The 17,891-nt window shown below is 36.0% G+C and overlaps 2 protein-coding genes across 5 annotated transcripts in view; one reads left to right on the forward strand and one right to left on the reverse strand.

The window, feature by feature from the left end:
* LOC147022483 (acid-sensing ion channel 1-like) overlaps window positions 1-17,891 on the reverse strand; it is a 545,466-nt gene that overhangs the window by 1,840 nt on the left and 525,735 nt on the right. For all 4 annotated transcript variants that reach the window (XM_085893422.1, XM_085893424.1, XM_085893423.1 and 1 more), the window contains one exon: window positions 1-2,598. This exon is cut by the window's left edge and continues 1,840 nt beyond it. In XM_085893422.1, coding sequence (XP_085749548.1) covers window positions 2,464-2,598 — 135 coding nt within the window. In that variant the 3' untranslated portion in view covers window positions 1-2,463. The remainder of the gene's footprint in view (window positions 2,599-17,891) is intronic.
* Window positions 5,892-8,462, forward strand: LOC147022484 (uncharacterized). Its single transcript, XM_085893420.1, has 3 exons — window positions 5,892-6,329; window positions 6,427-6,591; window positions 6,689-8,462. The coding sequence occupies exons 1-3, from the start codon at window positions 6,237-6,239 to the stop codon at window positions 6,905-6,907; spliced, it is 477 nt and encodes a 158-aa protein (XP_085749546.1). The 5' UTR covers window positions 5,892-6,236; the 3' UTR covers window positions 6,908-8,462.

A 17,891-nucleotide genomic window follows, 5' to 3' on the forward strand; every position in this document is an offset into this window, starting at 1 on the left:
CAACCTGTGACTGCACTATAGGAGGACTTTCTTTGGCAGTTGGGGATGTGAACCACTAGCTTCCGAATTGTCTTCCTGTGACCGCACTAAAGGAGGACTTCCTTTGGCAGTCAATGATGTTAACTTCTGGCTTCCAAAGTGTCTACCTGTGACTGCACTATCGGAGGACTTTCTTTAGCAGTCAATGAGGTGAACCTCTGTGTTCCAACATGTCTACCTGTCAGTGCAATTAAGGATGACTTTCTCTGGCAGTCAATTATGTGAACTGCTACCTTTCAAATTGTCTACCTGTGATCATACTAAAGGAGGTCTTCCTTTGGTAGGTGAGAATGTGAACCTCTGGCTTCCAAGTTGACTACCTGTTACTGGACTGAGGGTCGACTTCCTTTGGCAGTTGAGAATGTAAACCTCTGTCTTCCAAACTGTCAATCCCGCTCAATGTTCAATGTCAGCACACTGTCATAAAGCAATTGTTTGATGAAGTGGACAAGTGTGCACAACAATATCATTTGTGAGTGGCAGTGAGGAGGAGGAGAGGAGATTGGGACCACACTCTGTACAGAGCATCAGTGTTGCCTAATTAGTCTTCTTGGCTATGGGGCACAATCCTGGACGGGTGATCACTCGGACACAGGATATCAGTATACTGGCACACATTTTGCCGACCTCGGAAGGATGACAGGCCGAGTTAACTCCACCTGGTATTAATTCAACAGCTGTGCGGGATTTGAACTTAGGACCCTAGGATCCAAAGCCCACTACCCTAACCATTAAGCCAACACCAGGCATATGAGGGAGTGCAAATAAAGGGATACACAGAACCTGGAATCAGGGTAAAAGTACAGGGAATGACCTTTCATGACAGATACAGCCAAGGCAATCCAAGTTCATTGCTGCCATTAAAATGTTGAGCACAATGATGTTTCACAGTCAATGAAATACAAAATGCCCATCCCAGTGCTCACAGCACAGGGAAACAGAGTTCTTGGTAGTGTTCTTAAAGCACCGTATAGCATTCATTTACAGACTATATACTCCAGACAATAGCAAAAGAAACACCATTAGCCATGAAGAGCCTTTGAAAAAGGTCCCTCCCGGCCTGTACAAGTGCACGACGCCGAGAGCCATGCCTCATGTCTCAGCAAGAGGTTGGCAGAGGTCCACAAAGGACCGATTCACACAAACAACCGACCCCAATGGCTGCTGCAGCATTGTGCTTCATCCCCGTTGCATACAAAGAAAGAATATCCGCAATCGGAACAATCGAATATTCATGTACATGGCCAGGTAGCATTGCATGTCGATGGTGGGTATGCAATCCTGTCAGGTGCACCGTGGGTTGCATTCAAACCTTGTCATCTATCTCGAAGAGAATGAAGATGCAGATGCCAGTGACATTCTGAAGAGGCAATAACGAGGTCAAGCGGTGCAGGTGTTCTACAGATAGGACCTCGATATTTTGTACCGCCTCTTGTGAATTCATAGAAAACGAGTCTACGTGATGGTAAAAAGACTGGAGACTGGAATTTAGTCACCAACTCATAATCTCAGCACCAAATCCACCGTAAGCCTTTGTTGTCTGCCATACCTGCGGTGCATTGTGATTGATCTCAAAGGCAATGCTGCATTCAGGTGAGAACGTTTCAGATTTGGGTTTTTTCTGCATCATTTTCATACCTCTCAACTGCAACGTTCAGCTTCCGCTCATTTATTTCTGATGCTGTCAGTCATTCAGTCATTATGTACAACCATCTGTCGGTAGGATATGTTGCAGACAGATAATTGAGATAGCTTGAGCTGATATACTTGGAAGCAGTGTCTCTGACAGACCACCATATCGTAACATTTGAGACAAACCTGAAAGGAAGAATTTTAGACTGTTTGGATTCACATCGTGGCTCATTTATATGGTTCCCTGAAACAGGTGAACTTGCGAAAACCTTGGCATTATCAAATTGTGGAGAAGCTAAAGAAAGAGTCCAATGAATCTTGCTCATGTATTGGATAGAGATGGATAAAGATGGATAAAGAGATGATGCATCATCTTTGATGAGATGGATAAAGAGATGATGCATCATCTTTGATGAGATGGATAAAGTGATGATGCGTTGTGTGCAAATTTTACCAAAGAGAGGGTTATCAGTAGTTGTACAGTTTGAGATGAAGCTGGAATTCTGGGAACATTTCAAGGTATGCAGAAAGAGCCACTTCACCTGTTGAGTGCACAAGAAGCCTTGTGGAGACTTTGGGCACTTTGCTCTGACTGCACTGGAGATTTGAAGGTTGAAAGCAGACCAATAATGAAGTTGATGCAATTAAAAAGAGAGAGTGCCATGCGACGGATCATTTTCTCTGCATTCGGCAGGTGGTAACATCATCATAAGGTGGTGAGTAGCACAAGCTCAGAAGGTGAAGGGTCAAGAGTTGCAAAATGCAATTGAGGAGTTGCAGCATGTTGTCTGCTCAACAAGCAAAATCTTCATAGTTTCCTCTTGTGCCATGCTGGTGCAGTAAATGGTGGTGGTGGTGGTGAGGTGCCATCGTGCCGGATGAAAAGCTTCCACCTTGTGGGTGGGTTCGCTGTGTCTCATCGTCTTCCTGAAGAGGCAAGAAGTATAAAATGAAGGAAAAACATCTTAACATGCGCACGCACGCACGCACGGACGGACGCACGCACGCACGCATGCATGCACACACACACACACACACACGCACACACGCTGAATTTACGAAAGTCGTTTAAGAGTTAGAAGTGTGTAGCATTGCTTATCATGCGATGATCACCGTCCAAAGTTAATCAGCAATCGCTGAATAGTGATTATCGAATGTGTGATCAAAACCTAATGACAAGCATTTAAATAACAAAGAAACTTTTATATGTAGTGAGGGCATGTTCAAGAGTGCATTTGAGGCCATAAAGCAAGCATTGCATGGCGGCTTAGAATTTGTTGTTTACATGGGACAGTGAATGTGGATGTGTTATGAGTGCTTGGATTAGCTCAAGAGGAGGCAGAAAAGGATAGGAATAGGGCACTTCACCGGCGTGCATTGAGAATCTTCGAGGATAAATGCAATCCTCTGGAGAAGTGTGACAATATCAAATTTGTCTGTCGTTGCAGTCTCTCAAAGGAATCATTTCATTGGCTGCTGAATATAGTGTAACATGACTTGGAGCAACCTACGATGAGGAGCAATGCTCGAAATCCCCTCCACCAATTGGCTGTGGCACGGCAATTCCATGCAAGTGAATCATTTCAATTGGATGTTGGAGATATGTGCGGTGTTTGACAGTCCAGGCTAATCAGCTGTTTAGACATGCATAACTAAGAGGCTGTTTATCTCCTTTCGTAAATTGCTATCGTGATGGGCAATTAGCTGTGTACTTAAAACGAGGTTTTTGTCAGAGTTTAAGGGCTCGGCGTATATGAGCAAGACGCTCACTAAACGCCTTTCGTAAATTCAGCCCATTGTGAAGATTGTGACTCATAGAGGACTTTGTGCACTGCCTGAGACAATGGAAACACAAACACATAAATATCAGTCAGTTATTTTTTCGAATTCTGTTTAGAAAATAGGTAAATCATATACTGTATATGTAATAAATGTGCATCACCTTTGTGAGCAGATAAGCATTTGTTCTATTCCCCCCCCCCTTTTATATATCTCTTTCTTCTATTTCCTTACGTTTTACACCATTCTCCAACATCCACTTCATTATAGACTGCATACAAAAACGACTAGCAAAGCTGTTCACTCACTTGGTACGAGCTGAACCAGAAAAAGAACTACTTTCACATGGGGAAGCAGAGGCGGAAACTGAAGCTGTTGGAAGGTTCTGGAGGATTCCACCCCCTTGCCCCTCCCCCTTTGAGTGACGCGGATGCGGCACAGTGGGGCTGGTGAGGAACAAGGGGAGAGGTGAAGACAGAAAATGCTGGAGTCTTTCTTCTCTTCACTGCTTATGTGTCTATCTCTCCTCATGGCAGCCTCAGCAGATCAGAGAGCCTGTTTCCATCACAAGATTTCCCCTCTCAAACCTGAAGTCCACAGAACAGAGTTTTGCTTCTCCTTTCACACAAACCTCACGTTTTCTCTTTCCTACTACCGTCTCCCCACATACGCTTTCCTCACATAAACTGCCACGCTTCTTGTACTTCGTCTTCCTTTCAGAGCTGTGCACGGCTCCGACAGACTTACATGAAAAACAGGCACTCAGCTTTCAGCACCCTGGACAGGAAAGGCTCCCACGCACAACGCCGGCAAGCTGTCCTTGACAGAACGAATGTTCCAATGTTACGAAGGTTATCATGTGGGGCCGGAGGGGAGGCGAGGCCATGAGGGGACTGAACTGAAACCGCCGAGCAGCGGGTCAGTGGCCTCAAATAGGGATCGCTGAAGGTATGCCAGGGGCACGACAAAAGTCCTCGTTGTTACTCTACTATCATCCTCAACATTCTCTCCTCCCAACCCACCTCTCTGTATCATTTTTCGGGTGTATTGGATCCAGTGGCATATTTTGTGTGAAGTGATTGTTGCAAGTGCTCCAAGGTAGGTATGTTCACATAGTGCAAATGGAAAATGCATATGTGTTTTCATATGTGATGAAATGACTTGCAATGCTTATACTAGATTTTTTTTTTTTTGCAATTTTTGAACCTGATTTTCCCGCTTTTTTGGCATTTGAATTTTTCTTTCAATTTCTCTCTTTTATTTCTCATAATTCCTCTCGTCATTTCTCACTCTTTTGCTTCTGTAATAAATTCATGCAATTGTTGAATGCGTCCTGATTTATCCTGCTTGTGGTTGGTCTGAAATGGCGTTCCCAGGGTGGTTGGACCGAGGTTGTAATTGTAATGGTAGCTCACATAACGCGGCATGCAGCGTTGGTTCACTCGGCCAATTAATTAACCATGGCGTAGTCACTGGCATGGTTCCCCTTCTGCCTCATTCAACTCACCGGCACGGTAAACCGACCTTGGGCATGAAGATTCAGCCTGAGTTGAGTGTTGCAGATGGCATCTGTGGTCTCTCAAAGACATGCCGTCCTCTTGGAGTGATTGAGATGTGATGTCCATTACATTAATGTCACATTACATGAAAGAGATGGACGTTGAATGTTGTCCCCCATTTGAAGCCATTGACTCACTTCACAGTGGTTAGAATTCGGGCCCCTCCTCACCTCTCCACCAACCCCACATGATGACATGCAGAGCGTTGGAATATTAGTTCCATCAAGGACAGCTTGCCAGCATTTTTCGAGAGAGTATACCCTGTCCAGGGTGCTGAAAGCTAAGTGCCAGGTTTGTATGTAATCCTGGAGGAGCCACATATATATATATATATATATATATATATATATATATATATAAGTAGGGTAAGAATACTGATTCTGGCTCACTTTTCCCCATGTAAATGAATGGGGGATTTTCAGCGATTTATATTTTTTTTCCCTAAAAATAAACCCCCCTTTTTATCCCAAGGTATATTTATTTGTCTCCCCTTTTAACTTGGAGGTTGAACCTCATTGAATTGAACACCTGGGGGTTGAACAGCTCACTCATTGAACCTATAAAGATTTGTTCATTCTCAAATTCCTTCAATAGTTTAATTTTCTTTGCACAATAATCCCCATCTAAAATATTGACAAACAAAACATTTGAATCTTTATATTTTTTAAGATACCCCATTTGTGTCATTACGAAATGATAAACTTCTCTTAATGCTCTTGTTTGACCACCTCCTGAGCCACAGGTTATTTTTTGTTAAGCCCCGCCCACTTTTCTTTAAGCCCCGCCCACTTTTGCTAAGCTCCGCCCACTTTTCATAAGGTATTTTTTCTAAGCCACGCCCACTTTTCCTAAGCCCCGCCCACTTTTGAAGCTCCGCCCACTTTTCATGAGTTATTTTTCTAAGCCACGCCCACTTTTCCTAAGCCCCGCCCACTTTTGCTAAGCTCCGCCCACTTTTCATAAGGTATTTTTTCTAAGCCACGCCCACTTTTCCTAAGCTCCGCCTACTTTTGCTAAGCCCCGCCCACTCTTACATCATTTCCAGTTCATCTCTGACTCACAAAGAAATCACTAGAAAATTACAGGATGTTATGGTTTTGAAAAATTTCCCAATGAAGGCTTGCCTAGGCTTGCCCAGGGAATTTCCAAAGGAAACCACACCCACCAGTCTTTCTCTATAAAAGCTTCAAACCCAGGCTCCATTTTAAACATTTGTTCTTGCTGACAATGGTGTTCTGTGTGCTTGTCTCAAACTCTCTGTCTTCTATGGAACTAAACCTTCAAGTTGATGAACTGGATTCAAACCTCTTATCTATTGAGGTAAGATTTTTTATTTTCCTATTTTCAAACTTTGATTGAAGCATACTCATTTAATAATTAAATAACTTAATTAATACATTATTATTTTCTCTCACAGGAAATTGTATCTGAAAATACTGCTTTTGCTACAACTTGGGGGGAAATTGTTGGCTTGGTTGAAGACCTTGAGTGGGATGACTTTAGTGTTCCTTGGAACTCTCTGTCTTCTATGGAACTAAACCTTCAAGTTGATGAACTGGATTCAAACCTCTTATCTATTAAGGTAAGATTTTTTATTTTCCTATTTTCAAACTTTGATTGAAGCATACTCATTTAATAATTAAATAACTTAATTAATACATTATTATTTTCTCTCACAGGAAATTGTGTCTGAAATACGAAATGAAAATACTGCTTTTGCTACAACTTGGGGCGAAATTGTTGGCTTGGTTGAAGACCTTATGAGCGACCAAGACCCACAGAACGAGTTCGTCCTTGATGACCCAACCAAAGAGTTATACCTTGGAGACCAGCAAAATCCTGAAAAGAGTTTTACAGCAATAGTACTCATTGTGAGTTATCAAGACAATACCCACTGAACAAGTTATACCTTGATGAGCCAGAATACAAGTTTTACCTTGGAGACTCACAAATTTTGAAAAAATCAGTAAATGAGTTCTGCCTTGATGGTTTAAATAACTACCTTGGAGACTCAGGAAAAGGGTTCTGCCAAGATGGTTCTAAATATGGGGCCTACCTTGGAGACTCACAAATTTTGAAAAAATCAGTAAATGAGTTCTGCCTTGATGGTTTAAATAACTACCTTGGAGACTCAGGAAAAGGGTTCTGCCAAGATGGTTCTAAATATGGGGCCTACCTTGGAGACTCACAAATTTTGAAAAAATCAGTAAATGAGTTATCCTTAAGAGACTTTGTAAGTTGGTTTTACTTTGAATACTTGAAATGTGGGTTCTGGATTGATAACTCACAATGTGATACATATCTTGGAAACTCAACGGGAATGTGGTTATACCTTGAAGACTTGGAAAGTTGGGTTTATGTTGGACACTTGAAACTTTTTTGGGGGCTTTTATTTATTTATTTATTTATTTATTATTATTATTATTTTATTTATTTATATTTTGGAGACTTTTGGAGTTGCTATCACTCTTTGGGATCTAAACCTATCGATGTAGTTCTTTGTCGGATGGTGCTTGATGGGAGCAAGATCAAGAAAGTTCTGGGAAGAAAGTGCAGGCTTACTCCCTCTTTCTACGTCATCAAACCTGAAAGCCTTAAAAGACAGAATTGGAAGAAGAAAAAAAAAAAAACGTAAAAATATATATATATATAGGTGGAAATCTCATTTTGAAAAAGACATTGTGTTGGGCGAGGATTGAGTTGGGGTTGAGATTTTGAATGTGAGGGTTGGGGTTGAGATTTTGAATGTGAGGGTTGGGACACACACACATACACATCAACAAACAAAAGTTAAGCCTTGACTATTCAGTTGAGGATTCTGTGTTTGGGGTTCACAGATCTAAGAACGTCCCCCTTGACACACATTATATACTGTTATACACCTCGGACTTGGCCCTCGAGTGTCCACAACGGTGTATAGTAGGAGGGAGTGAAGCGCCAACCTATTGCTCCCATTGCACACACACACACAAACAAAAGTTAAGCCTTGACTATTCAGTTGAGGATTCTGTGTTTGGGGTTCACAGATCTAAGAACGTCCCCCTTGACACACATTATATACTGTAATACACCTCGGACTTGTCCCTCTAGTGTCCACAAAGGTGTATTATCTGCTTAGTTTTGTCTTTTGTAATTCCTGTGAATAAAATGAACCTAAAATCTCTTCCCCTTCCAAATCATATATTTTATAAGTCCAAGGAACTGTATCTATTACATCAACAAATTTTAAAAAGTTCTTTCGTCCATCGTTCAGTAAAACCCTTTTCAAAATGAGATTTCCACCTATATATTCTTACGATATCACCAACTTTGAACTTAGGTTTTCTGACATTAATCTCTTTTTCATATTTTAATTTTGTAAATGTTTCTGATGGCTTCATATTCGTTGACGTGTGAATCGTGTCATTATACTTATCCACAATATCCTGAATAAAAGATGACCATTGTTGTGAACCGAGTTGTGTGAATTTTTTATATAGTCTCTCTTTTAAGGTACGATTAAAACGTTCAACAACAACTGCCTTCCCTTCATTAAAGGTACTGTATAATGTAATACTGTTATTTTTTAGAAAATTCATAAATGTCTTGTTATAAAACTCTCTACCCTCATCAGTCCACAATTTCTTAGGTTTTCTCTTACTTTTATTAAATATCTGTTGAAAAGCTAACATAAGAGTATTACCTGTTTTGTTTTTTAAAGGGACAACCCACGCATATCTACTCCTCAAATCAATAACGGTTAAAGCATACTTGTACCCCTTATCATTATTGAGTTCAATCAAATCAGCAGACCAGATATAATCAACTTCCTTGGAATAAACTTTCCTTCTCTGAAACTTTGTGAATATTGGTTTATGTAATTCATCAGCTAATTGCTCTTCAGTCTTAATGGCATCATTAGAGCCGATAAGTTTTTGAATTTCCAAGTCCAAGTTTCAATTTAGCACTAATCATCTTCTTCACGATGAACCTATCAACTTTTTCTCTCAAGGTTGGATTTTGTATCAGAGACAAATTATACAACATTTCTCTATCGGCTTCATGCTTTTCTTCCAACGTTGTGGTATTCCCATAATCAATATCGTGTCTCATGCACACTTCATCAACTCTATTGATTGGTTTACTCCAGGATTTAGGATTGTCTGCCTCATCTAATCTTTTATCCAAGTTTGTGCCTGGACCACAGAAAGAATACCCTGGAAGATGTAATTCCCCTGGTATTCCAGTAGTTGTAAATTTACTTCCTGATAAAAACTTTTGTATATCTCCTCCGAGTTTGTGTTTGGAGATAAATTGATTTTTTTTTGAACCACACACCGAACATATACCTTTTTGTATAACCCTGTTATTTTTACTTTTAATATATGAAATATTTTTAGTATTAGTTTTCTTTTACATTTGAGACAATAACTCATTTATTTATGAGAAAAATTTCTGCAGAGTGCAAAAACCTTTTTAGTTTCCAACATGCACATTTGAATCTTAATTTTTAAAACATAAAGAATCCTTAGAAATGCCTTCACTCTCTCCTCCATTTATTTAAGAAAAAACTTGAATTAAAATACATGTGTTCTCGATGTCGATAGTCTTGTCGAAAGTATTGTAAATAGACTTTTTAATTCTTTGTATTCCTCCCTGGTGAGATAAGTTAATTTCTTTAATACCTCTATTCTTTTTTGAATCTCACTGGTTTCCATATTTTGATATTTATTCATTCTCTCTCTTTCCTCCCTCTCTCTCTTCTCTCTTTCCTCCTTCTCTCTCTCCTCCTCCTCCTTTTCCTCCTCTTCCCTCTCTTCTTCAACTCCTTCCTCATCCCTTACTATACTTGAATCGTTTACACCCCATAGAATATTATACATATATTCATCAGGATTTCTTGTTATTCCTGTATCCAAAATAATTGCTTTTACAACAGGATACCAATAAAATTTCTTTTGAATTTCTAAAAGAGCCTTACCTTTTCTTAACCTTATAATTTTTTCATTATTTAACATTCTAATTAAATCTAAAGTTGTCGGTTTATCAACATCAGCATAATGCCAATCTTTTATTGAAAATACCTCATTCTTATGTTGTAGAACATATTTATTAAAATACCGAATACCCTTTTCTTGAAGGTATGCTTGAACACAGAAATGATAATTTTCTTGAAGCCTTCTTTCTGTCATTTATGTATTAGAAATATATGTTAGAATAATATTATGGCACGAAACACCTCCCCATCTTCCCATAGTTAAATCATTTTGTATTTCCTTACTTATTATATATAATCCTGTTTTTTCTGTTTTCATGAGATAAACAAGGGCAAAACCATTATTATATTTACCCTTATTAAATTCTTTTTATTTGTTGTTTACTAATCGTGGCTCCACAAAACTCATTCTCGATACCAAGTGGATAATATTCTTCCTTACGAGACTGATTTAATTGTTCCAGGTCTTCGAGGTTAATTTTAAATGACCAATTATACCCTAAATCATTCATATCATACCCCCATTGTTCTATTCTCATACAAACGATACGCCCTTCTTTATAAAAATTTATTTTAATTCGAACTGTGAATTCTGTATGACCTGGAGATAATATCAACACTTCTGTATCTTTAGAATACACAGCCGTTTTATTTAAGTATATATATTGTGATAAATCGCTTAATCTCACCAAGTCATTCGCGTCAGTCGGGCTTGGATAATTTTTTAATTTATAAACATTTTTCATGTTAATATTTTTGTTTATATTATATTTATGTCGTTCAGCCTGTGCCTTTGTGTAATAATTTGATAAATCAATATCCAGTTCTTGAGATACACCAAAGATAGAACCATCTTTACCAACATAAGTCATTTATATTAGATTAAAAATAATATCATAAAATTTTTTATTTTTGTTGAGTTGAAATAACACATATAGACATAATTGACCACAACACTTGGAATTTAATTCTTGGACTTGAAATGTTTGATAAACACCATTCTGTAAGAATTTTATGACTTCAACAGGTGGTGGAAGACCAAAACTATCAAAATAATATTTGTCTTGACTATTAAAAATACAAACCCAATGAGAACCGTTCCCATCATTATCTTCTAAGTTCATAATAATATTCTTTGTATGTTTCGACACATTTGTTAATTCATCTCTCATACAAATAACCACATTATGAATTTTTAATTTCTTACAATATTTGGCAAGTTGTAAATTTGATGTTGTATTCTTTCCAAATTCTTTCAACCACTCATCAATGCTCATTTATTTATTAGAAAGATATAATCCATTACCTCTTTTCGTTAATTTTACACCTGCTTGTGCTATAGAAGAAAGCATATCTCCAACTAACAATCTCGCTTTATCAGGCAGACCTTCAAGTTTTTCAGCAAAATCTACAATTACACCACTTCCACTAATTTGTTTCTCCAACTCTTTGTTATGTCTTTCCAATTCTTTTTGAGCCTGGAGTTGAGCCTTCCTTTCGTTGGCAGTTTTGACCGCTGTTGAAATACCACCCGTCAATGCTCCAACCGCACTTAAACCAGCAAATAAAGGAATTAGAAATGGGAGAAATCCTCCACTCGTCTCTCTTATTGAATATTTTTTCAACATTGGTTTTGTCATTTTAATTTTAAGTGAGTCAGTGTCATTCAAGATTTTAACCTGTTCTCTTGTGAGCAAAACATCAATTCTTACTGCTCCTTTTCTCTGAATTGTATTAACGTTAATCGTACAAGGCTTTTGATTTTGAACACAAGATGATAGTTTATGAAGATTGATTTGATTAACATATACCCCAGTTGGTACTTTGCCACTCATTTATTTAACAAAAAATTATGTGAGACTAATCATCACACCATTATCTGTATTAATCTGCAATTCTGTTTCTTCCAAAAGCAAACAATATGTATCAACTTCTTCACTCTCTCCTCTTTCAATGTATAGGGAAGTATCCACTCGATTAGACTTTATAGTTTCTTTTTGAGCGCTCAGGTCAAACGTATAGATTGTATACAAACTTTTAAATGCTGTCATATCCAAAATAGGTTCTTTATTTCCATTACTTTCACACACCTTTTGGTAAGACTTGTATGCTTCAACAAAATCATTTTTTCCCAATTAATTTCCAATCTATCTCGTGGATAAAATGTTCCATCTAGAGAAACGCGAAGTTGTTTCACCTTAGCATTATCACTCAATGCATTATTCTTATCAGTCGCAGTATCACCATCTGGCTTTTTAAAAATCATCCACAGATATCGTGGCTTTCCTTCCAGAACACCCAAATTCCACGTGTAAGTAGTTTGATTGAGTTTAACGTGTTGACATCTTCTTTTGAGGTATGATACACTGAGTGGTTTTTTTGAGTTAAGTCTTCGATTCAACATCTCTTCTGTTTTAAGATTAGGAGTATATTCACTGATATACCAACTCATCTCCTCAATTACAAATTTATTCTGATCACCAAAAGCATTACCAACACCAAAAAGCAATCTATTTTCATTATCATTCCTTTGTAGTTGAAATCTAATTTTAAGACCATACAGAACTTTATCATAATCACAAAATCCAAATATACCTTTAAGAGGAACTGCCACAGTAAAACTATTTTCTGCTTTTGTATCATCATTATACATTCCTTTCCTTTGAATATATCCAGGGTCTGTGTTTGTTCCCGTTGACATATCAGGAATAAAACCTTCGACAGACCCCTTTCCCATTCTATCACTGAATGTATAGAGTGTAAATTTCATCATTTCAGATACAGCAGAGACATAATCAACCGCTTCAACTTCTTGTGTTCCAATATACAATCGCACACTATCAAACATTTTCCAGAAGAAATCATTTACAAGTGTAGCGTTTGTGTTATTCCCAGCCTTAGTGAATTTAAATTTACACAACAAGAAACTTTCGGAGAGATTCAAATAGGTTTGTTGATTATTTATTTCAAAACTTTTTGTACCATTTGTATTCCAGTCTGTTCCAGTTATTGCATTTACCTTGAAGTAATCTTCGTTTTTTAGTGGAGTTTGAGATAATAATAGTATCATCCAAATCATAGATACTATCAATTGCTTCCATACTTGTATTTATTTAGGAAAAAAGATGTTAAAACTTTTGAAACCCTGATCCAAGTATTTGAATTATTTTCTGTCGTTCTTGGGGGGACAACTGAGTTTTACCTTTCTTAATTTCTTTTATTGCTTGTAATTTATGAGATTCTTTCTGAGCATCTTTTATACTCTTTACAGCACCTGCTACATTTCCCACAGCAGAAGCAGTTGAACCAATTAGGTCTTTATGTTTAAGAATAGTTGAACCAATACCCATGAGAGTATCAATTATCCCATCTCCTCTAAATTGATGTCCAACACCCCTTTGTCTCTTAGGTTTATAGTATCCTCTACCAAGATACATACCTTCACCCTTGTAGTACGGGGAAAGGAACATCCCATCCCCTGTAATTATTTTATATTTTCCCAACTCGTGCTTCCTCACAATAACCATCGTATTTATTTATTGAAAAACTTCACGTAGGTGAATTCTGATGGATATAACTTCTCCATTAAAAGAAATCACACGATTATCTTGGTCGGTTATCCTAAAATTTACTCTGTGTATGGTTTTTCCTGACACAGGTAGATAAACCAAATTTTTAGGCTCCATATTGAATTTATAACCAATTGGGGTTGAGTATGCGCTGAATGAAAATATTGTATTTGTTTTTAATCCATCATTATAAGCACCATCAATCAAATCACAGTGAATTAACACCGAATTTATTCCTGAGGATATTTGAATGACATTATCACTGTAAAACGTCCCATTAGTTTCAATCTTTTTGAGGAGAAACCTAATAACTCTCTAAATGAATTATCAATTGTGAAATCAACCTTGTAGTTATTTTTAACTTTAATCGTTGATTTTGAAGTATGTTTTTGAATGTTTATAACAATATTTTTTGGTTCATCACCCTGTTCTTTCATAAGACGAGCAATTTCGGAAGATATTTGAGAAATCTCGTATGCTCCACGTGAGACTGTTATCGTTTTGTATCCACTTCCCGGATTATAACTAAACTTGTCATTTTTCTCGGTTATATTAAATAAGGTATTATAAGTCTCCATGGACAATAAAGATGCCTCATATTCTTTTGTTGTGTCAAGTTGTAGTGGGTATGGGAATGAAGATGTGTGGTCGCTTGTTGTGAAATTAAAACTCAGGATTGTGCTTCTCATCTTATTTAATATGAGTTAAAATGTCTTTATATTGAGATTTATTAATTATTTTCATGTTCATCAACTGGTCTAAAATGGCTGATGCTTCATTAAAACAATTGTTATTTCCAGCCTTCTTACTGCCGAACAACAATAACAGTCTATTAACTAATTGCGATGGGTCATTTGGAAGAAAACTAATACCTGAACCAAGGATACTTAAAGCCTGAATAATGTGTTTCTCCTTCTCATTCTTCCTACTTTTACCAGAAAGAATAACCTTATAATTTAGAGTGTTTAGCAAATCAATATATACTCTATCATCATTATTTTCCATATCCAATGGTTTATCAATATACTTTGATTCATCCCTCACAGTTGAACCTTGTCTTCCATCTTTTGTGAGAAGAAACATTAATCTCGGAGTTAGTTTAACAGGGGGTTGAGCAGAACTTAAGAACCTTAATTCATCATTAAATATCAATACCTTTTCTTGAACAAGATGAAATATTGCTGGTTGTTCTGTTGGAATGAGTCCTGCTTTGGTTTTTGAATCCGCTGAATATTCATTGTTTTGAACAGCATTCACAATATAATCAGGGGGTTGATTAATCTCTTCCAGTTGTTGAAATAAACCTTCATCATCATATTCTAATTCTCCTAAATGCTCTAATTCTTCCTCTGTCATTTGACTGAAATCTTTTAACATTTGAAGCTTTCTAGGAGTATATTCTACTGTGGGAACTGTGGAAACATCTTTCATTTTTTCTTGGGAAGTTTTTAAAAGTGGTTTAAAAAATTTCTCTTGTTTTTCAAATGCTTCTTCGCCCGTTAGTTTCTGTCTGCGTTTCTTCTTTATGTCTTCCTGTTGTTTTACAACTTTTGAAACCAACTCTTGATGTTCCTTAAATCTTCTTGCTCTTTCTTTTGTATCCATTTATTTATTGTAAAATATCATTTAATGAATTGTAAAGATCAACAGGGAAATTTTCCTTTTCTTCATCATTCAAGTAGATGTGTTCAAATAAATCCTTTTCTTTAAATATTTCATCAAATCCTTTATTAACATTAATGCGAGTTGTAATTTCTTCTTCACTAATCCTTGCATCTCTGCTTTTCATACGTTTGTGTTGAGTTTCTTCATCAACATCAAAACCGAATGATAAAATCTTCACTCCGCTCAGATATTTAATAATTTGTCTCGTTCCTTCTGGATTAGTTTCTAATATCCCAACACCACCAGATTTTAGTTTCTTTAACTCACTCTTACAATGTGAATATTTTGTTGTACCAAGAGAAACCTCCTCAAATATTTGTCCTTCATTCCTCAATCGCATATGTTCCTCCACTGAAATATAGTGATAATCTTCACCTTTTACTTCTCCAGGTCTTATTGCTCTAGTTGTTGTTGATACAATGCGTATCACGGGGTGTTTTTAAGTAAATTTACAATATTCTCATTTGTACTACACAAGAACCTTGATTTATGAAAGTTTTTTCCAGAAGCAGATTTACCCACAAGATTTATAATAATAGTTGTCATTTATATATGTAATTGTTTATAAAACAAAAAATATATCCCTTAATATCTCATCTTGTTTCACAACAATATATTTATATTTTTCAGTCGTGTGCTTCATATAATCCTCAAATTTCTTTTTACTACATAATGTAGAACAATTATCTCTCCAAAAATTATTGATATCTATTGAATTTAACTTGAATAAAATAAAAGTATTAGCATTGTTTCTGATGGAACGACGAGGAAGTTGAAGAAAGTACGATTGACTAAGATAAATACAATTACAAGAAGAATGTCTCCCTCTTGTGTAGTAGCTATCCATTACCGTTTGGTTTCTCTCATTAACACAATCATCAAAGATAACGAGGTTCTTTTTGATTTATCCAAATCTTGGGGAGACGGTATATCATCCGTATTATCACTAAGAATACAAGTTATAAGATTTGATTTCTTTTTACATCTCTGTGTATCACAAAATAGTTGAATTATATCTTCAATGTTATAATCATTTAGGTTTTTTTGACGTTTAAATAAACCTATTATATCTTCTTTTTGAAGACCAGCATTAAAACCTTGTGAGAGTAGTTGATACTCTGGTTGAAAACTCGACTTTGTGAAAATTATTAAATTATCATAATCTAAAAAGTTGGGAGTGAGGAGCATTTTTAAAAGTAAGCAGGTTTTTCCACATCCACTTGAACCAACTATGAGACATCTTAATGAATTTGGGAGATTTTTATGGTTGTTAAATTTTATCTTATTTTCCCAAATAGGTAAAAAATCATTCATTTATATATTTGAAAAACAGGTTATTTAATTTATTATTAGCTTTTTTAGAAACTCTATATTTTATCCTAAGTTCAGGTTTAATTTCAAGATAATCCATTATTTTATTTATACAATATCTTGTGTTGATATTTCCCTGAAAATTACATCCATGAATAATATACAACAACAATCCTTTGAACATTTCTCTTATACGTTCAGTTTCTTCCCTTGTAAGGAAAGGTGTGTTATCATCCTCATACTTTACATTCATTTCTCTAATCAATCTTGTAAAGTAATTCATTTTTGGTGTAAATCTAAAAGAATTATTTTCCTTTTATATTTTTTATTATCATTAATTAGAAGATACTCACGGAATATACACTGTTTATAGGCTTTTGTCTTTGTTTTTAATCCCCGTCTTTCACACGCAGGACAATTCTCAAATTTGTCATATGGAGAATCAGGAAAGTCTAGCATATTTATAAAGTAAAACTTTACTTAAACTGAAATTCATCTATACTTTCAGTTGTATATTACCATCGATATCGATATACTTTTTTTCATTATCAGATTCAACGACAACATTTTTTATATTAAAGGTAATTTTAAAATTATCGTTAACTACTATTGAACGAAATGTCATTTCACCTGATATATTAACATCCTTTATTTCATCAAGATTTACATCTTTAGGGTTGTTGAAAAAAATACAAATTTCTCCTTGCATATTACAGATGGTCTTATCTTTTCTTTCTAAAGCTTCATCCATAAGGTTTTGTTCTTTAATACTTTTTCTTGTTTCATTGCTTTTTCTAGTTTTGAATATATTACTAGAAGGAGAGGAGAAACTTTTGTTAGAGATACTTTAATTGATGTTCTACCAGGTATACTAAAAGCCCTTCCACTGAAGGAAATTGAAGAACTCATATTATTTACCATAATAGTTTTTATCCAATAGTTGTTATATTTATCTTTGTTCAATTTTACATCCTTGACATATTTCTCAGTATCTTTAACAGATGAAGAGATTGATTGAAACTTGTCTTTTGTGTCTTGAAACATTGTATTTATTAAGTGAAAAAGTTGGAGGATAAAATGTTTTTAAGCACAGATTCACCTATAAGTTAAACGAAATTTTCATCAAGAAAATTTTAGTTCAAGCAAAGTTTTATTCTATAAATATGGTGAATACAACGTACTGCGATGTTTGTAATCACGAATATAAACATTATAGAAAACACCTCCGAACCAACAAACACACATTTAATCTATTTCATCAAATATCTCCTCTTGAGTTGGAAAGAAAACATTGTGATATCTGTTCAAAGGATGTTTTGAAGAGTAGTTATAATCAACATCTTCAATCACAAAAACACAAGA

Source organism: Eptatretus burgeri, chromosome 8 (genome assembly GCF_056783735.1).
Source record: "Eptatretus burgeri isolate ZD-2024b chromosome 8, Ebu_testis_v1, whole genome shotgun sequence".
Classification (NCBI taxonomy): Eukaryota; Metazoa; Chordata; class Myxini; order Myxiniformes; family Myxinidae; genus Eptatretus; species Eptatretus burgeri.

What these genes read in the sequence shown, in the direction of transcription:
- LOC147022484 (XM_085893420.1), top strand. Translation starts at nt 6,237, where the DNA reads ATGGTGTTCTGTGTGCTTGTCTCAAACTCTCTGTCTTCTATGGAACTA. An exon ending in CAAACCTCTTATCTATTGAG is followed by an intron (nt 6,330 to 6,426) that starts GTAAGATTTTTT and finishes TTTCTCTCACAG; the next exon opens with GAAATTGTATCTGAAAATAC. An exon ending in CAAACCTCTTATCTATTAAG is followed by an intron (nt 6,592 to 6,688) that starts GTAAGATTTTTT and finishes TTTCTCTCACAG; the next exon opens with GAAATTGTGTCTGAAATACG.